Source organism: Symphalangus syndactylus, chromosome 22 (assembly GCF_028878055.3).
Source record: "Symphalangus syndactylus isolate Jambi chromosome 22, NHGRI_mSymSyn1-v2.1_pri, whole genome shotgun sequence".
Taxonomy (NCBI): Eukaryota; Metazoa; Chordata; class Mammalia; order Primates; family Hylobatidae; genus Symphalangus; species Symphalangus syndactylus.
This window is the reverse complement of record NC_072444.2, coordinates 35,610,942-35,631,203: the sequence shown is the minus strand read 5'-3', so window position 1 is coordinate 35,631,203 and position 20,262 is coordinate 35,610,942. Positions and strand designations below refer to the sequence as shown.

At 58.2% G+C, this 20,262-nt stretch overlaps 1 protein-coding gene across 3 annotated transcripts; it reads right to left on the bottom strand.

Annotated features, from left to right (window-relative positions):
* Nucleotides 1–1,000: 1,000 nt before the first annotated feature.
* C22H1orf159 (chromosome 22 C1orf159 homolog) lies at nucleotides 1,001–18,621 on the bottom strand. Of its 3 annotated transcripts, XM_055261148.2 has the most exons (10): nucleotides 14,555–18,621; nucleotides 12,625–12,737; nucleotides 12,157–12,250; nucleotides 11,071–11,146; nucleotides 7,794–7,889; nucleotides 7,430–7,495; nucleotides 5,092–5,226; nucleotides 3,688–3,713; nucleotides 3,560–3,590; nucleotides 1,001–2,208 (listed from the first exon to the last, which is right to left on the bottom strand). In XM_055261148.2, exons 3-10 carry the CDS (start codon nucleotides 12,226–12,228, stop codon nucleotides 2,114–2,116), a joined length of 597 nt encoding a protein of 198 aa, XP_055117123.1. In that variant the 5' UTR covers nucleotides 12,229–12,250; nucleotides 12,625–12,737; nucleotides 14,555–18,621; the 3' UTR covers nucleotides 1,001–2,113. The 3 variants fall into 3 exon arrangements, with proteins under 3 accessions (XP_055117123.1, XP_063488173.1, XP_063488172.1); XM_063632103.1 differs by lacking the exons at nucleotides 12,625–12,737; nucleotides 14,555–18,621 and having other exon boundaries at nucleotides 9,566–11,305; nucleotides 12,157–12,254; XM_063632102.1 differs by lacking the exons at nucleotides 11,071–11,146; nucleotides 12,157–12,250; nucleotides 12,625–12,737; nucleotides 14,555–18,621 and adding exons at nucleotides 9,566–9,722; nucleotides 9,917–11,064.
* Nucleotides 18,622–20,262: the final 1,641 nt, after the last annotated feature.

The window sequence follows — 20,262 nt, the reverse complement described above, 5'->3', positions numbered from 1 at the left end:
TGTGTCTGGCCTGGCCTGGCCTCCAGAGCCTGCCTGGCTGGACCTGCTGTCCATGCCTGTTTCCGATTTTATCCTCCAAACCAGACGCCCAGCCTGGTGCAAATGCAGGAGTGGAGTTTCCAGGGGGACGTGGACTCCTTTCCTCCACCCCCACCTCGGTCCCTGTCTCCTTCCCCACAGGAGGAGACTGGGGGCTCCCGAGACACAGGGGCATGGCCCAGGGCATCAGGTGGGGCGGTCAGTGCTGGGTTCAGAGTGGCCTTAGGCTGTCCAGTCCCTCCCTTTCTCCCCAGGATCAGGTGACCCTCCCAGCCCCAGGACACTTCTTGGGCCAGGGCCAAGGGCAGAGCCAATGCCCCCCCAGGCACTCCCTGGCTGCAAACCTCAGGCTGGGGGTTTTCAGGGACGGGGACGCAGGTGTCTAAGGACACGACCCTCCAGGCAGTGGATGTTTCTGCCTGGGTGGAGGGCATGGTTACAAGAGCAGGGGCAGCACTCGCGTCCTGGTGCCCGGGCCCTCTGCCCCTCGAGGCCTATCGCCCCAGCTCAGCCCTCTCTGGCCAGGGCCATCACTGTCAGCAAACACCCCCACACTGCCGGCCCCTCCAAGGAGCCACCCATTGCTGCCCCCCTAATGGCCATGGCAGCCCCCCCGGGGCCCGTGTCTGCAGCCCCCACGCAGCCTGGCCGGCCGATGGGAATGCACACCCACACTCTGTCCCACCTCAGTCCGAGCTGGGGGGTTGGGGGCCGCAGGTCCCACCTGCACAGGTTGCATCCGGGGAATGGGCCTATGGCAGAAAATGTGCAGGGAGGGGGGCACCCTGTGCTCGTGGCTCTCAGGGCCCCAACCAGGCAGCCCCAACCTGGACTCTCCTCCACCCCTGTCCCACCTCCTTGCCCCCAGCACACAATGGCGGAGTGTGTGGGGCCAGCCTGGTGGGGGCTTTGCTCCCCAACCTGCACTTAGAGAACAGAGGATCCTACGAGAGAGAGCAGCTTGGAACGCAGCTTGCGTAACGCTGACTTTATATCAGCACCCAGTGCCCCCACGTTCCCGCTGGCCCAGGTCCCGGAGACCATGATGGCACCCACAGTGGACTTCGCAAAGGAGCATGGGGACCCCGAAGGCCAGGCCACCCCTCAGATGGGGATCCAATGCTAAAGCAGACAGTGCCGGTACCGCAGGGCATCTGAGACCCACAGTGGAGCCCCAAGCCTGGCATGCGGGAGGCGGCCACAACGGCGCCTTTCTCCCAGGAACTCTGGGAGAGACCCCAGGACTCAGACAGCACCAGGGCAGCCTTGGCAGGTCCAGTTAGGCAGTGACTTGCGGGGGTTAGATGTGGGCCTGCCCTGCGTGGGCAGGGATCAGCCAGGCACGGGGGTCCAGCGGATCCAAGCGGGGCCGCAGAGCTCTGGAGGACTTTTCTGCACAATGAATTTCTGCTTAAAAACAAAGAGATCAAGAGGAAGCTCCATCCTGCAGCTCCGGAAATGGGTGGCTGCGTGCGCGGGGTCTCCGCCGCGTTGGGGGACAGCCCAGAGGCACCCTGGTCTCAGGCAGCTGGTTCCTAGGCTGCGTCCTCCCCACTGGCCGGGCACCGGCTGGAACGGCACGAGGACCCGCCTCACTGTTCTCAGAGGGGTCTCGGGCCACTGGGTGCGGTGGTGCTGGAGGAGTCCTGCCCGTCGTGGGCTCCGGAGGGCACGGCAGCAGAGCCCCTGGCTTTTCTAGGCAGAGCGGCGCCTGCCCCATAGATCATGCCAGCTTTGGCTGCCTGAGCCAGGCCTCCATCTTGGCTGCAGGCGCTGGGGCGTCACCGTGTTTCCTGGGGGGCCCAGACCCCCCAAGGCCTCGATCTGAAGCTCTGAGGTCTCAAGGATGCCTGCTCTTGGTCCGATAAACGAGATGGCTATGGTGGGAAGGAGCCTCAGGCGGCCTGGGACCCCGTGGCATCTGTTGCTGGGAGACGGAGGGACTCAGAGCCGGGGCTGTGCCCAGGACTGTCCCGGGCACTGGGCGATGCCAACCCTTTGTGCTGGGCTCCCGCCAAGGGGTCGGCCTCCGGGTCCCTGCCGCCAAGTGCGTGGCATGGTCTCGGCCTCCAGGTCAGACATTGCTGATACGGGCCTCCGCCGAGAAGGCAGCGGGGTCCGTGGCCCCGTCCAGGGGCCGCTCCCGCCTGACGTAGCGCGGCTTCCGTACTGAAACGGGTTAGAGACAGGCAGGGTCAGAGTGGGACCTGGACAGCAGGGACAGTGCAGGCCTCAGCCCTCACTGAAGGCTCTCGGGAGCGGGCATGGCACAGGCGCCCGGGCTGTTTACTCTGACCAGATGGGACCCCAGATGCCCCCTGCCCCTAAGGCGCCCTCAGAGCTCCGGCTCGGGAAAGGGACGGCTTCCTCCTGCCTGGCTGCGTCCTCTCATTTACACCCTGGGCCCCAGGGCCTGGACAAGGGCCAGGCGATCCCTGAAGACAGAGATGTGGGTCCTAGAGCATCACGCACCTAAGAGGGCGACAAGCAGGCCGTAGCCCCGAGCCCTCGAATGTGACCTTGTTTAGAAGAAAGGGCTCTGCAGGGGGTTACGTCAGGGTCTCAGGTGTGATCGCCCAGGGTTCCCCAGGCAGGCCCTGAATCAACGGCCAGGGCCCACCTCAGAGGGAGGCGGAGAGAGAAGACGCAGAGGTGGGGGAGACGCCGTGGGACCAGGGGACAGAGACGGGCAACACAGCCACAGACGCCTGAGCCGGCAGGGGCTGGGAAGGCAGACAGGGTCCTCCCCAGAGCCTTGGGAAGTGTGTGGCATTGCCTGCCCCTTGGTTTTGGACTTCTGAACTCTAGGACAGTCAGATTAAAGATCTGCTGTTGAAGCTGGCAGCCCTAGGGCACTCGGGCACTGTGGGGTCTGCTGGGCACTTGCAGACAGGGCTGCTTTAGGGACGGGGCAGATCCAGCCTTGATGGAGAACTGTCTGTCCCCTAAAGGCACTGTCACCTGCCCCCACGAGAGACCTCTGCAAAGGCGGACCGAGGCCGGGTGAGCCCTGCTCATGGCCTTGGAGCTGTGTGGCTGTGGGCCAGTCACTCAGCCTCTCTGTGTCTGTGGCCCTGCACATAAAATGGGTCGTAACCGGGCTGACTCTTGGGTCCGCCTGACCCAGCGCCACTGAAGCGATGGCTGCTCAGGAGGACCTGGCGGAGGCCGGCTGCGTCTGTCCTCGGGTGGAGCTGGACTTAAAGGAGGGGCAGGTATTGGGGGGTCTGCCCTGTCGTGGTGGGTCCTCCTTTCCTGCAGAGTCCACGTCTCGGGAACAGGAAAGAGCATGGAAGTCATGGGGATTAAAGGGGGGTGGGTAGGGGGTGCCGGCCAAATCCAGCTGAGATCCAGAGCAGGGGGCGCCGCCAAATCCGGCCCTGGCCCTGCCTCGTGGGTGGGTCTCCTGGGGACCCGGGCAGGGGCGGCCGAGATCCAGAGCCGGACAAACCCACAGAGCACCCCAGGACTGGCCCAGAGATGGGAAACCCCACAGGGGGAATACGACAGCTGCTGTTACCTGAGGACTGTGGCGGGGGGATCATTGCAGCCTTGAAAAGGAGAGAAAGGCAGAGTGAGGACTCGGGATGGCCCGGCACAGGCAAACGCGGCCGGGGACGCTCAGCCCGGATGACGCGGGTTACTTACGGCTTCGCCAGGCTGCAGGGCCGGGGCTGTGGGGAAGAAAGCGGAGTCACCCTGGAGCCGAGGAGCTGCCTCAGCCTCAGCCCAGTGCAGCGTCCACGGAGCAGCAGAGGCCCTAGGGCTGCAGCGTCTCCCCCCACCTCTCCCTGCGGTGCCGTCAGCCTGGCCCTTGGCCCTGCCACATTCCTCCGGGGCACTCACGGGTGCGGGGGCCTCCCTAGCACCCAAGGGGAGTCCCCCCTCCCTGGACCCACCTTCCCGCCTCAGCAGAGGGGACAAGCCCCCCTCATGAGAAGCGCTTCCCCAGGCTCCAGGGTCCCAGAGGAAGGGCTGTCCTCCCACCCTCCCAGGAGGAGCCTCAGGCATGAGGTGGCTTTGAGCCCCAGGGCCGTGGGCTTCTGCCTCCATGGTGCCCCCGCGATGGGGGTGCTGTGGCATCGTGGCCAACCTGGCTTCTCCTTGTCCCGTGGCCACCAGGGCTGACCAAGCCCTGAGCCTTGCCCTGCTCCAAGGGTGCCCATAGGCAGCGGGCTCCCAACTGGAGGCTGGGCCCTGGGACCCCGAGAGAGGTGGAGGGGGGTGGACAGGGGTCTCACAGCAGCCAGGTGGGGCTGCCCAGAGACCTGGGAGGAGGCCCCAGCTCGGCTATGACAATCTAGCCAAGTGCTCACCTCGGGGACCATCTGCCTGGCAGGGACCCTGTGAGGGCGGCCCTGGACGAGGGCAGGCGCCACGGACCCCGCTCAGAACCCGCCCCCGCCTGAAGGCGCCATGGACCCTGCTCAGAACCCACCCCCGCCTGAAGGTGCCACAGTCACAACGCTGTCTCCAGTGGGAACAGGTCAGTGCCCAGGCCCGGGGTGACCATGTATACGGCGTGGTGTAGGCTGGGGTGTGGGACCCACACCAGCTTGGCCAGCCCTGACCCCAGGAGAGGGGGTGGGGGGACCATGGCTGCTAGAGGAGCCCGGGCAAGTCCAAGCTGCCGAAAGCCTCCTGGCCCCGCTCCACTCGCCCCTCGTGATGCCCTGAGGGCCCCAGGGAGATGCCTCTGCCGGAAGAGGGCTCCAGCGGAGGTTCTGGGCCCCGAGGAAGGCCCCTTGGTGCTTCGACCCTTCAAATCCACACACGGCTGTTTCCAGGAAGTGACAGCTCTTCTCACACTGGGACCCAAAAGCCACGAGACAGGCCCTGCTCCCTCCCGGCCTCAAATCCACACACGGCTGTTCCCGGGAAGTGACAGTTATTCTCACACCGGGACCCAAAAGCCATGTGACAGGCCCTGCTCCCTCCCGGCCTCTGCCAGTCTGCTCTGGCCTGGGACACTCTAGTCTCAGGCCCATCTCCTTGGCTGGATCCTGCCTGCCCTGTGCCCTCCTGTGGGGCAGGCGCTGGTCTGGGAGATACCTTTGTTTCTTCTGTAGAAGACCCTGGGGAGTTTACTGGAGCGCTTGAGGTAGAAGAACCCAGCTACGGAGAGGATGAGGCCGGAGCTGATGAAGAAGGTGCCCAGGAAGAGGGAGGCAGCCACGCGCGGAGCCCCTGCAAACAGACATCACTGAGCGGATGGGCAGGACAGCGGTCCTGGCTCCTCGCCTGGTCCCCAGTGCCCCCTGCGCACGGCAGATTCGCTGCTCCCTGAACACACCTGAGCCTCACGGGACTGGCTGTGGGTGACGAGGGCTCTGCACATGGGCCTGGGTCATCCCTGCAGGCTCAGCCACGCCTGGACATCTGGCCGCGGGGTCTGGGAAAGTTACCACCTGCCCCGGCCTCAGCTTCTCAAAGGAGCTCGGATGTTGGGAGCGTTACAGGGGCTGACCCTGGCCAGGGTCTGCGGAAACGCCTCTCCGATTCCAGTTGCCCCTGAAAGCCAGGGGATTCCCCGCCTTGCTCCTTCCTCAGGGCTCAGCACAGGCCCTGGGGCCCCCACACAGGGCAGAGCCTCAAGCTGGCAGCAGGTGCTCCTGCACCCCACTCACCTCCACCTGCCTGGGCCAGGACAGGCCGGGGCTACTGGCCTGGGGCTCGGGACAGTTGGCGATGGCTACTGGGTGTGCTCTGAGATGCTGGGGAGGAGACTCCCCAACCTTGAGACACAGGTGTGTTTGCCAAGCTTGGGGGCCTTGCTCCTTCCGGCCCCAGCACAGAGCCACAGGAGGCCAGGAGCCCTCTAGGCCAACCCCACCCTAAAACACTGCCACTCAGGTCAGCAATGGACCCAGGCCAGCTCAGGGCCCGAGTCCATGCTCTAAGGACATGAGGGTTTTGCCCTCTCAGAACACAGCCCTTGGCCCCGGCCCCAGGTCCAGCGTGTCCTCTGCTGAAGGATGAGGGTCTGCAAACCACGCCCACATCTCAGGTGGGTTCAGAGGCCCAGGAGACGGGTCTGTCTGGGAGATGGGCCCTGTGTCCTCCTGAGAATCAGATGTTGATAGCCCCAGGTCCAGGCTGTGTGGCAGGTATTCCTGTCCAGCCTGCATGTCTGCCGCCTCCTGGGGCCCTACACTCTGGAAGAGCCGCTAGGCATGGTTAGCAGAGACCTCAGAGCACCTGCTCCTCCTAGTTCCTGGGACTGTGACTGCAGGCTGGGATGGGCTTGGGGCGAGGCGGAGGCAGGACCAAGCTGTGAGCATGCTCCTAAGGTGTGCAGTGTGGCCATGAGTGTGAACCTGAGAGTGTGCACTGTGGCCATGAGTGTGAACCTGAGAGTGTGCAGTGTGGCCGTGAGCGTGAACCAGAGAGCGTGGTGTGGCTGTGAGTCGTGTGAACCTCAGAGTGTGCGGTGTGGCCGTGAGCCATGTGAAACTGAGAGCGTGTGGTGTGGCCATGAGTGTGAACCTGAGAGTGTGCGGTGTGGCCATGAGCCATGAGTGTGAACCTTAGAGCGTGCAGTGTGGCCATGAGTGTGAACCTGAGAGTGTGCGGTGTGGCCATGAGCCATGAGTGTGAACCTGAGAGCATGCAGTGTGGCCATGAGTGTGAACCTGAGAGCGTGCAGTGTGGCCATGAGTGTGAACCTGAGAGTGTGCGGTGTGGCCGTGAGCCATGAGTGTGAACCTGAGAGCATGCAGTGGGGCCATGAGTGTGAACCTGAGAGTGTGCAGTGTGGCCATGAGTGTGAACCTGAGAGTGTGTGGTGTGGCCGTGAGCCATGAGTGTGAACCTGAGAGTGTGCAGTGTGGCCATGAGCATGAACCTGAGAGCATGTGGTATGGCCGAGTCGTGAGTGTGAACCTCAGAGTGTGCGGTGTGGCCGTGAGCCATGAGTGTGAACCTGAGAGCGTGCAGTGTGGCCATGAGTGTGAACCTCAGAGTGTGCAGTGTGACCGTGAGCCATGAGTGTGAACCTGAGCGTGCAGTGTGGCTGTGTGAACCTGAGTGTGGTGTGGCTGTGAGTCGTGAGTGTGAAACTCAGAGTGTGCGGTGTGGCCATGAGACATGAGTGTGAACCTGAGAGCATGTGGCTGTGAGCTGTGTGACCCTGAGAGTGTGCGGTGTGGCCATCAGGGCCTCCCCTAACTACGGCCCTATAGAGATGTGGCAGAGCCCCCCGTGGTGCCCCCAACATCCCCCACCCACGCCAGCTGACCCCAAGCTGCAGGGGGCTGCCGCACTCCCCTCTGGCTGTTTTGCAGACCCTGAGCCTGCTGTGGCTGCGTCAGGGGTCAGGGTCTGCACTGGCTCCGAGGGCCCCCAGCCCCCAGGACACCGGCAGAGGTGGCCGTGGCCTGCTGAGACTTACCGGGATGTGGCCGCCCAGGGGTCCCTGAGCTTCTGTTCATGGGGAATGGCGCACCCCGGCCAGCGACTGTGGGAGAGCAGAGCTCTGGGAAGCCTGTATGCACGGAACCCACGGGGACACCCACGTGCACCCTGAAGGGGATCTCAGGCCGGAAATACAAAAGTGAGGGGCTACGGGCGCAGAGCAGCCCTCACCACAGAGCTGTCCCGAATGGGCCAGCGGACTCGGGAAGAGGGGGCTCCCGGGGCTGTCCCCCAGTGGACAGTGGCTCTGGGGCAAGGTGGGGACACAGACAGCAACTCCCACAGTGTCTCCCACAGCTGGAGCTGTGAGAAGGGAGCCGGGGGCAGCCGGGCAGACCTACAGCTTCTACACTCGGAGCCATTGTGGGCTGGGAGGGTTCCGTTCCCACAGCGGACACAGCTGGCGCTCCCATCTGCGTTCCAGCGCCTGTAACAGCCTGTGTGGGGCAGAGGAGGGCATGTCAGCCAAAGCAAAATCCACACCAGCTGAGTCTCCTGGGAATGATTCTCTATTTGAGTTGGTGAGGTAACTTTCATTCCGGATACCAACGTGCTCTAGAGGGTGGGTGGGCGGCAGACAAGGACACCCCCAGGGAGCACGGCAGGGCCCTGAGCACCACACGCTGCACACTCCATGCTGAGCACCCCAGACCTGAGTACCCCGACCGTGAGTACTCCACACTGAGCACCCCGGACCTGAGCACCCCGACCCTGAGTACTCCACACTGAGCACCCCAGACCTGAGCACCCCGACCCTGAGTACTCCACACTGAGCACCCCGGACCTGAGCACCCCGACCCTGAGTACTCCACACTGAGCACCCCGGACCTGAGCACCCCGACCCTGAGTACTCCACACTGAGCACCCCGGACCTGAGCACCCCGACCCTGAATACTCCACACTGAGCACCCAGCCCTGAGTACTCCACACTGAGCACCCCGACCCTGAGTATTCCACACTGAGCACCCCGACCCTGAGTATTCCACACTGAGCACCCCGACCCTGAGTATTCCACACTGAGCACCCCGACCCTGAGTATTCCACACTGAGCACCCCAGCCCTGAGTATTCCACACTGAGCACCCCAGCCCTGAGTACTCCACACTTCGCACTCCACGCTGAGCATCCCAGTCCTGAGCGCTCCACACCGCGCACTTCAGAGAGCGGTAGGCGGCAGCATCCAGAATGAACAGGCCTGTGGCGGGGGCTTGTGCTCTGCAGGACTGGAGGCTGGGCCCAGCTTCCACCACCCAGCCCTCGTGCCATGGACTCCCAAGAACCCCCACTGCAATGCCTGCCCCAGGCCTCCCTCAGGACCCCCCCCATGGCCTCCCCAAGACCCCCCCACGGCCTCCCCCAGGACCCCCCACAGCCTCCCCCAGGACCCCCCATGCCTCCCCAGGACCCCCATGCCTCCGCCAGGACCCCCCACGCCTCCCCAGGACCCCCCACGCCTCCCCCAGGACCCTCATGCCTCCCCCAGGACCCCCAGGCCTCCCCCAGGACCCCCCAGGCCTCCCCCAGGACCCCCCACGCCTCCCCCAGGACCCCCCATGCCTCCCCCAGGACCCCCATCTGCAGTGCCTGGAGCCGCTGCCTCTCACTCCGTGTTCCCTCATGCCACCCAGGCAGGATAGGCCCACCTGCCAGCAGCACAGCCTCCTGCCCCAAGCTGATCCCGACCCTTGGTCCATCTGTCACCTCCACACCCTGGCACCCTCCCCCGGGTCTCTCTCGGGGGATCCTGCAGAACCAAGCCTCATTCCCCCATCCAGGCCGACGCTGCACCTGAAGCCTCATTCCCCTCCGAGGCCGACGCTGCGCCTGAAGCCTCATTTCCGCCCACCGGCCAGGGCACCTTTAAGGACAGGAATTGACTCTTACTCCTTGACTTTCTAAACATCTCCAACACTTAGCCCAGAGCTGAGTAGACACACGCTTGATGCTGACTGCGGTGCGGATGCTGGTGCGGGCCACGGGTGGACCACACGCCTCGACCCTTCCTCACAGATTGATCTGAATACAAACGGGCTGTGGCGACACGGGGACCCCGCGGTGGACAGTGGGCCTGAGACCCCGGCATGGTTGTGACAGGGGTCACTCTGCAGACACACCTCTTGGGAGAATGGAAGTCCACCTGCTCAGTCCTGCCGGGGTGGAGCTGTGCTCTCCCAGCACTGGGGGCAGCCTCTGTCTCCTGCCGTCTCCTGGCACAGGGCTCGGGCAGACTTCAGCAAGGCTCGCTCTGTCTGAGAGTCTCTGCCCCGGAGGCTGAAGAACGGAGTCCATGGCAGGGAGCCAAACACCAGCGCAGCGCTGTCCCCAGAAGTGCCCACGACCTCCCCAAGCGGAGACGTGACCCGGCCTATGAGCCGCCGAGGACGGGGCCGCACGCAGGGAGAAGCTTATCTGACACCGCAGGCCTGGCCCCTCCCCACACGCGCCAGACAGTTCCCACCCCGCACCTGTGCGTGGGGCCACCTCGGCCCTTGGACTTCACGACCCGCTGGCCTGGCCCCTCCATGGGCACCATGACTGCTGCATAGCTGCCTGCGCCCATGCAGTGCCTGGGGTACACAATCCCTCACAGGAGACGCCATGGCCCCAGCACTCTTGCTGCCATGGGGTGCCAGTGGAGTGGCTCTCACCCGGCCACCAGGGCTTCAGCATCAGAGGATGAGGGGCCCCAAGGTGCTCAGCTTCCTCCCAGCCCGTCCTCCCTCGGAGCGGTGCCCTCCTCCTCCTACCCTGCTTGTGCCTCAGATGTCATCACTGCCTTCCTGTGGCCTCCCCAACCCCCACGCCCAGCCTCGGACCCCCACGCCCAGCCTCACTGGCTGCCGCAGCCTCCGTCTTCACCACGCCCTCCTCATGAGGCCCCTGGGTCCCCAGGAGCAGCCCTTCTGGGTTCTTCCATCATGGGAGGGCTGGACCCCCAGGATGGGAGTGCCAAGGCCCTTGGAGGTACAGCCTGGGCACCTCAGCCCCAAGTCCACCAAGGGCCACCAAGGAGTGGCCCTTGCACCTTCTCTGTCCTCGCCTCCCCTGGCTGTTCCCACTGGCTGCCCCCACCAGCCTCAACCTCCTGACATCCAGCTGCCCCCAGACAGTTTCTTCTGCAGCCTCCCAGAACCTCCGATGAACAGGGCCTGCCCGTGGCACGCTGACACAGGCTGGCATCCTCTGGCGGCGTCCTGTTGATTGGCATTCCACTCCACGCACCAGAGGCCAGCAGCACCTCTACCCGAGCACAGACAGGCAAAAATGTCTTGGGCTTTGCCAGAAGCCCCTGGAGCCAGGACTGCCCCGTGAGAATGGCTGAGCTCATGGGCCACTCCCTCAGACCCTTCTCCTAGCACCTTTCTGATCTCAGCTCCTGCCTCTGCTCCCAGCCCTCTGCCGGGCCAGTCTTCTCACGAGGCTGCCGCTCAAGGCCGCCCATCAGAAAGGAGGCTCAGATATCCTTCCTCAAGCTTCGCAGCCCTCACTGCGCCGTCCACTCCCCCAGCCCCGCAGCACAGATGAGCACTATCCTTGTCACCGAGGGGAGGGATCTGGGCACACACACGCCAGTGGCTCAGTGGCTGGTCTGGAATCTGCTTGGAATAAAGTGGCTTACCTGGGCCACACAGGCTTGCGCCTGGGCAGCTGGCGTTGACGCCCACCACATCCACACAGCACTCGGGCAGCTGGGCCTGGAGGGGACATGGCAGTGAAACTCCAGGACGTGAGTGCCAGACAGGCTCATGCTCAGAGCAGCAGCGGCTGAGGGGTACCGTGTGAGCACATCTCAACGCCCGCAGCTCCGGCCTCTTCTAGAGTCAGCATCGGGTGGCCCTCTGTCCCCTGTGGGTCTGGGAGCAAGGAGGGGACTCACGGCCACAGTGCACATCCCTGTGGGACCCCGGGTGGGCAGTCTCCAAGGAAAAGCTGGGCCTGGAAGAGTAAACCACTCCCAGGAGGTGGCACCCACAGGCCGTGGCAGTGCCACCGACATTCTCTGCAAGTCTCTGGACGCCCTCCATCAGGGGTTTCCAGCTTGACCCCACAGAGGAAGTGCCCGGGCCTGGCTGGCGTTTCAGGGGATGAATTCACACCCGGGTGCCCAGGTGCTGCACAGGTGCGCTGGGTGCTGGCACTTACGGTGTGTGTGAGGGCCCATTCCCCGACCACAGGCAGGCTGGACAGGCCTAGGGGTCTAAGGGTGCCCTCAGCTTGTGTGTTAATAACAGCTGTGCTGTTTCTCGTGACCTGAATGCAGTGAATGGTGAGGGCGTCCAGGGGTGACTGCGGAGTGCGGGAGAGAATCCACACCGCCAGGGAGGGGCCCAGGTTCGGTCCCTCAAACGCCCCAGCCAGGCTAGTGAGGGGTCCCCACCCTCCACCCGCTCTGCCTGGGAGTCTGGAGCCGCTGCAGCTACACTCCGCGATAGCAACGTGCGGCATGCTGTGCCGTCACTGCTGGCAGAGCTCCTCCCAGTGCAGGCCGGGATGCCTAATCAGGAGCTCACCCGGCAGGCAGCAAAGGGCTCCCCTCTGCGAGGCACAGGCCCCTCTGACCCCAACAGTGGACCCGGTCAGCACCTCTGGGACTGGGACATCAGTGTCCTAAAGGTCGAAGAGTTAGACCCTCTAGGGGAAGGGCCCACCGCCCTCCACAGAGGTTCTGGTTTAGGCCGTGTGGACACGTGACGGAGGCACCTACCATGTTCTCCACGGACTTGCTGGCGACTCCCACCAGAAGGCCAGCCAGGAGGGCGAGGTGCCGTAGCGCCATGCCGGGAGCAGATGCGCAGAGCCTGCAACAGGGAGGACCATGCGGAGCCAAAGAGGAGTGGGGCCGAGGCAGGGTGGGTGGGGCCAAATAGAGATTTGGGGGTAGGGGGGGACAGAGCCGGTAGGCAAGGAGGGCAGAGCCGAATGGATATGGGTGGGGCTGTGGTGGGGAGGGTGGGGCCAAATGGAGATGGGGTGGGGCTGAGGCGGGGAGGGCGGGGCCGCGGCAGATGACTGAGTTAAATGGAGATGGGGCAGGGCCATGGCGGGGTGCAGGGCCATGACAGGGAGGGCGGGGCCAAATGGAGGTGGGGCGAAAGAGTGAAGGCTTGGGGCCTTTGGAGGCACGGGGTGGGGGTGGGGGTGGGGGGGGGACGAGGTGTAGGCGGGGCCTTACCTGCCCCTCCAGGATGGGGGCTACCGACATCAGCCCTTTGCCCGCCTGGGAGGTCAGGGGTTAGCTCTGGTAGCTCCTGGGCTCAGCTGAGCCCTGCAGACCCCAGCCCAGTCCTGCAGATGAAGACAGCAGGTGAGGCCGCAGTCACGCAAGGTCAAACCAGGTGGGCCGTGGCCTACAGTGCGGGGTCTGGGTCCAGTCCGGGCCCTCTGTCCACACCCTTGCTGGCCCCTGGCTGTCGAGCAGGGCGTCCTGGAGGGGCCGTCTCTGGGCTGTGGGGGCCTCGGCAGGGCTGTCTCCACGAGCGTTTCCCTCGAGCTGGCCTCCTGGCCTCCTGAGGGTGAGAGTGCCTGGGATACAGGCCCTCGGCCGGCCTTTGCTCAGGGAGCAGGTACGGAGCTCAGTGACCTAGGCTGCACGCGGTGGGCACCGGTCCTCCCGCACAAACCCCCTCTCTCCCCTGCACTTCCAGCCACAGGACCTGGTACCATGGCCCTGCCTTCCTAAGTAAAGGGAGGAAACGCCTGCCGGGCGCACAAACCCTCAAGTGGTATCACTGCACTGGCTCAGGGGCCTCCCTGGCAGTTACCCCGAGAGGGGCTGAGGCCCAGCCAGGCCTGTGGGGCTCCTCTTGATGGGCCTAGGCCAGGGGTCCTGGGACAAGGGCTGTGAGCAGCAGGGAGACAGAGGCCCTGGAGGACACAGCTCGTCTGTGCACAGGGACGGTCCACTCTGTCACCCATTCCATGCTGGATTCAAGTCATGGCCTCACGAACTGACCACGCTGCCTAAGTGTGAGCCTGCCGGAGGACTCTGGAAGGTGGGGGTGGTCGGAATGCTTGAGCTCAGGAGTTGGAGACAAGCCCGGGCAACACAGCCTGTCTTTACAAAAAGTTTAAAATTAGTCGGGCCTGGTGGTGGGAGCCTGAGGTCCCAGCTACTCAGGAGGCTTGGTGGGATGGTCACCTGAGCCCAGAAGGTGGAGGCTGCAGTGAACTGAGACTGCACCACTGAACTCCAGCCTATGCAAGGGGAACTCCTTCTCAAAAAAAAAAAAAAAAAAAAAGCATGCTTTCCTCTGATTCAGCTCCTCCTCTCTCTGATGTGAAATCCTTTTAGATGGAACGTGTTGAAGTCACAGACATGCTGCTCGCCCCACCCACAGAGTGCCATCAAGTCTTAGTTTTTCCTTTTGTCCCTTTAACATTTGCCCAGCAGAGACCGTCTTCCTCTGCTCAGTGGAAAACTCCAGGCTGGGCGCGGTGGCTCACGCCTGTAATCCCAGCACTTTGGGAGGCCGAGGCGGGCGGATCACGAGGTCAGGAGATCAAGACCATCCTGGCTGACACGGTGAAACCCCGTCTCTACTAAAAAAAAAAAATACAAAAAATTAGCCGGGCGAGGTGGCAGGCGCCTGTAGTCCCAGCTACGCGGGAGGCTGAGGCAGGAGAAGCGTGAACCCCGGGAGGCGGAGCCTGCAGTGAGCCAAGATCGCGCCACTGCACTCCAGCCTGGGTGAAAGAGCGAGACTCCGTCTCAAAAAAAAAAAAAAAGAAAAGAAAACTCCAGACATCACAGACCCTCCTGCTCCCTCTCTGGTTAAAGGGCATCCTGAGGGCCACATTAAGTCACAAAACATCATTTTGATTCAGGAACCAGAAGTCCAAGATTTCAATCAACACTTTCATCTGCTATTAGTCAACTTCATGGAGGTCTACTTTACACACAATAAACCACATCCATGTAAAGTACACAAGCGGGCGAGTCTGACCACCCCCTTGAAGCTGCCACCACAGCCGGGACGGCACCTGGTCCCACGCAGCTGCCAGCACTCGCTGCGGCCCCCACGAGCCCGGGCTTCTGGCACCCAGAAGCTGACCAGACTGCAGCTGTATCTTCTAGGGTCTTATACAAAGTTGCAAACACTGACCTTTAGAGCCTTCCATGTTGTTTTATCTGCACTTTCTTCCTTTCCACAGCTGAAGGATTTTCCACCCTGTGGCCAAAGGTCGCCGCCTTTGCCCATCGCCTGCCAGTGGGTACCTGGGCTGCTCCCAGTTCCTGGTGACTGCATGGAGCTGTGGCCGAGGTCCTGGCACATGTCCTCATGTGGACATCTGTCTTCATTTCTCTTGGGAGCGGAGTGGCTGGCTCACAGGGAGGTGCACATTTAACTTTCTAAGAAACTGCAGCCGTCTTCCACAGTGGCTGTGCTGTGTGCCCTCCCACTGGTGACGTGGGTGCACGCAGGGTGTCCGTGCATATGCAGGAGGATCTCTGTGTTACAATCTGCGTTTCCCTGAAGACTAATGATGGCATCTTTCCATGTGTTTATTACCCACTCATGTATCTTCTTTTCTGAAGTGTCTGCTCCCGTCTTCTGCCCATTTTCTTTAATTGGGTGGAGTTGTAACATACACCTTTTTTTTTGGCGGGGGTGGGGGGCATAGGGTTTCACTCTGTTGCCCAGGCGGGAGTGCAGTGGCGGGATCGTGGCTCACTGCAGCCTTGACCTCCAGGGCTTAAGCGATCCTCCTACCTCAGCCTCCCGAGTAGCTGAGACTACAGGTGCACGTCACCACCACGCTCAGCTAAAACACATATTCTTCATCAGACTTATGTATTGCAAATATTTTCTTCCATCCTGTGGTTTATCTTTTTTTTTCTTTTTTTTGAGTCGGAGTCTCACTCTGTCACCCAGGCTGGAGTGCAGTGGTGTGATCTCAGCTCACTGCAAGCTCTGCCTCCCGGGTTCACGCCACTCTCCTGCCTCAGCCTCCCGAGTAGCTGGGACTACAGGTGCCTGTCACCACGCCTGGCTAATTTTTTGTATTTTTAGTAGAGATGGGGTTTCACCATATTAGCCAGGATGGTCTCGATCTCCTGATGTTGTGATCCGCCCACCTTGGCCTCCCAAAGTGCTAGGATTACAGGCATGAGCCACCTCGCCTGGCCCGTCTTCTCATTTTCTTATGGACATCTTTTGAAGAGCAAATGTTTTTAATTTTAATGAAATTTTTAATAAAATTGAATACATCCATTTTTCCTTTTGTGGTTGTTTTTTGTGTCCTAAGAAATCTCTGCCTTGACCTCACAGTCACTAAGATTTACTGCTTTCTTCCAGAAGTGTTACGGTTTTAGCTTTAGCATTCTGAGCCACCTTTGTGTATGGTGAAATGCAGGTCAAGCGTCATTTCTTTCCTTATGTATAAACAGTTGCTAAAAAGACTTTTCTTTCCATGTGGAATTACGTTGACATCTTCATTGAAAATCAATGGACTATTGAGGTGGGGTCTATTTCTGGGCTTTCTATTCTGTTCCGCTCACCTGTGTGTCTATTCTTCAGGGACACTGTGGCTGACTGGATTACTGAAGCTGTAAGTAGAATAGAAACTTTGAAATTAGGGCATGTATCAGCTCCGTTTTGATTAATTGCTTTGGCAATTCCAGGTCACATGTGTTTCCTATTTTAGACTCACTGTGTCAATTCCTACAAAAAAGTCTGCTGCGATTTTGACTGGGAGAGCTGATGTTTTAACAGGATTGAGTCTTTTCATCACGGACATGCTGTCTTTCTTCATCCCTCCGCATCTTCTTCAATTTATCTCAGCAGTGTTTATAGTTTTCAGTGAACAGGTCTTGTATTCTTTTGTTAAGATAATTACTAAGTATTTTACTTTTTGTTATTACAAATAGAATGTAATTTCTGATTTCATTTTCCAATAGTTTGCTGCTACTATATAACGATAAAATTTTGCACATTAGCCTTGATTTCTGAAATCTTGCTAAATTCACTTAATAGTTCTAGGAATTCTCTGAAGCTTTCTTAGGATCCTCTACATAAATAATCACGTCATCTACAAATAAATACAGTTTTACTTCTTCCTTTCTAATCCTTGTGACTTCAATTTGCCTTTTTTCTTAGCTTATTGCAGTGGCTGGGACTTTGAGTATAATGTTGGACAGAAGAGTGAGTATGGGTGTCATCCTTGGTCTTGATTTTAGGGATAAAATGCTCAATATTTCGCCATCAAAAGTACAACGTCTAGTGTAGGTTTTTCATAGATGTCCGTTTATCAGACTCAGGGAGTTTCCTTCTATTCTTAGTTTGCTGAGGTTTTTTTTTAAAAAAAATCATAAAACAGGTATAAATGTTTCCAAATGTCTTTTCTGCATCTATTTCAGTGATCGTCCTTTGCTTCTTTATTCTAGTAATATGGTAACGACAAAGATTGATTTATGAATCAAAACAACCTTGCATCAATGGGATAAACCACGCTTGGCCGAGGTGTACTGCCCTCTTAGGCTATTGTTGGATTTCACCTGCCAATACCTTCGTAAGGATTTTTGCCTGTGTTCATGAAGGACAGTGGTCTATAATTTTTTTTAGGTGTCTTTGTCAGGTTTTGGTATTGGGTTATATTGCCTCATAAAACAAGCTGGGAAATAGGCCCTCCTTTTGTAGAGAGATAGGGTCTCACTCTGTTGCCAGGCTGGAGTGTAGTGGTGCGATCATGGCTCACTGCAGCCTTGAACCCCTGGGATCAAGGGATCCTCCCACTTCAGCCTCCCAAGTAGCTGGGGCTACAGGTATAATTTTTTTTGTACACAGGGTCTCACTATATTTCCAGGCTGGTCTCAAACTCCTGGCCTCAGGTGATTCTCCTGCCTCAGCCTCCCAAAGTGCTAGGATTACAGGTGGGAGCCACAGCACCCGTTCCCCCTCCTCTTATTGTCTGAAAGAGTTTGTGTAAGAATATCGTGGTTTCTTCTTTGAATGTTTGATAGAATTCACCGGGAAACCATATATATTTGCAGGAGTTTTCTTGGTAGGTAGGTTCTCTGGCTCCAACCAGGTTCTCTTGGCTCACTGCACCTCCGCCTCCCAGGTTCATGCCATTCTCCTGCCTTAATTCAATTTCCTAAACAGCAAGAGGACCATGCCGATTTCCATCGCTTTTGACAAGTTATATTCTTCCCAGAGTTTATCCATTGCATTGAAATTGCTACATTTACTGGCCTAAAATTGTTCATCATAGTCTCCTATTATTTTGAGACATGGTCTCGCTCTGTCACCCAGGCTGGAGCACAGTGGTGTGACCTCAGCTCACTGCAGCATCAGTCTCCCAGGCCCAGGCCATCCTCCCACCTCAGCCTCCCAAGTAGCTGGAACACAAGCAAGTGCTGCCACACCTGGCTAATTTTTTGATGTTTTGTAGAGACAGGGTCTCACGATGAAACAAAACTGAAGCATGATGTTGCTGGTCCTGAACTCCTGGGCTCAAACAATCCTCCTGCCTCGGTCTCCCAAAGAGCTGGGATTACAGGTGTGAGCCACCACAGACGGCAGTAGTGTATTACTATGTCTGTAGGATCCTTATAAATAATGCCTTTTTTGTTCTTGATATTGGTGATTTGTGCTATCTTTCTATTTTTTTCTTTTGAGACCAAGTCTCACTCTGTCGCCCAGGCTGGAGTGCAGTGGCATGATCTTGGCTCACTGCAACCTCTGCCTCCCGGGTTCAAGCGATTCTTGCGCCTCAGCCTCCTGAGTAGCTGGGATTACAGGCACCCACCACCACACCTGGCTAATTTTAGTAGAGACGGGGTTTCACCATGCTGGTCAGGCTGGTCTCAAACTTCTGACCTCAAGTGATCCACCCACCTTGGCCCCCCAAAGTGCTGGGATTACAGGAGTGAGCCACTGCGCCTGGCCTATCTTTCTATTTGTTTGTTTGCTTTTCAGACAGGTCTCTCTCTGTCGCCTGGGCTGGAGTGCAGTGGTGTGATCACAGCTCACTGCAGCCTCAACCTCCTGGGCTCAAGCGATCCTCCCACCTCAGCCTTCCAAGTAGCCGGGACTACAGGCTCGAGCCACCACGCCCAGCTCATTAAATTTTTTTTTTTTTTATAGAGATGGGGTCTCCTTATGATTCCCAGGCTGGTCTTAAACTCCTGGGATCAAGCAGTCCTCCCACCTATGCCTCCCAAAGTGCTGGGATTACAGGTGTGAACTACCCACCTCACCTGGCTCTTTCTTATTTCTTAAAATTGACCATTCTTGGTAGAGGTTTGTCAATCTTTCCAATCGTTTAGGGAAAACATCAGCTTTTGATATTAAATTTCTTCATTTTTCTCAAGCTTTTGATGCCATCGATCTCTGTATTTGTCTTTATTTCCCTTTTTTGGCTTTGGGATTACTTTGTTCTTTTTTCCCTGGCTTCTGGGAGTGAATCTTAGGTCTCCGCTTTCATGCCTTTACACGCACTTACAGTTACAGAGTTCTAAGTATTACTTTAGCTACACCAACAATTTTGATGTTATATTTTCATCATCATTCAGTTGGAAATATTTTTTCTTCTTATTTTTTCCCCACCCAAGTTAGAATTTTTTTTTTTTTTGAAACGGAGTCTCACTCTGTTGCCCAGGCTAGAGTGCAGTGGTGCGATCTCGGCTTACTGCAAGCTCCGCCTCTAGGGCTTTTAAGCAATTCTCTGCCCCAGCCTCCTGAGTAGCTGGGATTACAGGTGTGCACCACCATGCCTGGCTAATTTTTTGTATTTTTAGTAGAGATGGGGTTTCACCATGCTGGCCAGGATGGTCTTGAACTCCTGACCTTGTGATCCACCCACCTCGGCCTCCCAAAGTGCTGGGATTACAGGTGTGAGCCACCACGCCCGGCCCCAGCCTGGAAATATTTTCTAACTTCCCATTTGAGTTCTTCTTTGACCCATGGTTTATTCAAAAGTGGGTTAATTTCCAAACATTTGAGTTTTTCCTATTTTATTTGTTGTTGATTTCTAATTTAATTCCTTTGTGCTCAGAAAGCGTACTTTGTATGATTCTTTTAAAATTCATTGGAACTTGTTTTAGGACACAGCAGTTGGTTTGTGCTGGAAAATGTATCATGAGAACTTAGGAGTATTTGTGTAACTTTTTCTTTTTTTTTTTTTTTTTTTTTTTTTTTTGAGAAGAGTTTTGCTCTTCTTGCCCAGGCTGGGGTGCAGCGGCACCATCTCGGCTCACTGCACCTCCGCCTCCCAGGTTCACGCCATTCTCCTGCCTCAGCCTCCCAAGAGCTGGGATTACAGGTGCCCGCCACCACGTCCGGCTAATTTTTGTATTTTTAGTAGAGATGGGGTTTCGCCACGTTGGCCAGGTCGGTCCTGAACTCCTGACCTCAGGTGATCCACCCGCCTTGGGCTCCCAAAGTGCCTGGATTACAAGCTTGAGCCCCCACATGCAGCCTGATATGTGTAACTTCCTATAAATACCATTCAGGTCAAGATGATGATAGCGTTATTCAGATCCTCCATGTCTTGACTGATGTTTTTGGTCTATTGCTCTAAGAATTGGAGAGAGAGAGGTTAAAATCTCCGACTATGATTGTGAGTTGTCTATTGATGTTTTTGGTCTATTGTTCTAAGAATCGGAGAGAGAGAGGTTAAAATCTCCTACGATTGTGGGTTGTCTATTGATGTTTTTGGTCTATTGCTCTAAGAATTGGAGAGAGAGAGGTTCAAATCTCCTACTATGATTGTGGGTTGTCTATTGATGTTTCTGGTCTATTGCTCTAAGAATCAGAGAGAGAGAGGTTAAAATCTCCGACTATGATTGTGAGTTGTCTATTGATGTTTT

Bases quoted from the DNA above. Each gene is read 5' to 3' on its own strand.
- C22H1orf159 (XM_063632102.1), bottom strand. From the start codon at position 10,051: ATGGCGTCTCCTGTGAGGGATTGTGTACCCCAGGCACTGCATGGGCGC. The intron at 7,496-7,793 runs GTAGGTCTGCCC...GCTCTCCCACAG, and splicing joins TGGCTCCGAGTGTAGAAGCT to TCGCTGGCCGGGGTGCGCCA. The intron at 3,591-3,687 runs GTAAGTAACCCG...CTCCTTTTCAAG, and splicing joins CCCTGCAGCCTGGCGAAGCC to GCTGCAATGATCCCCCCGCC.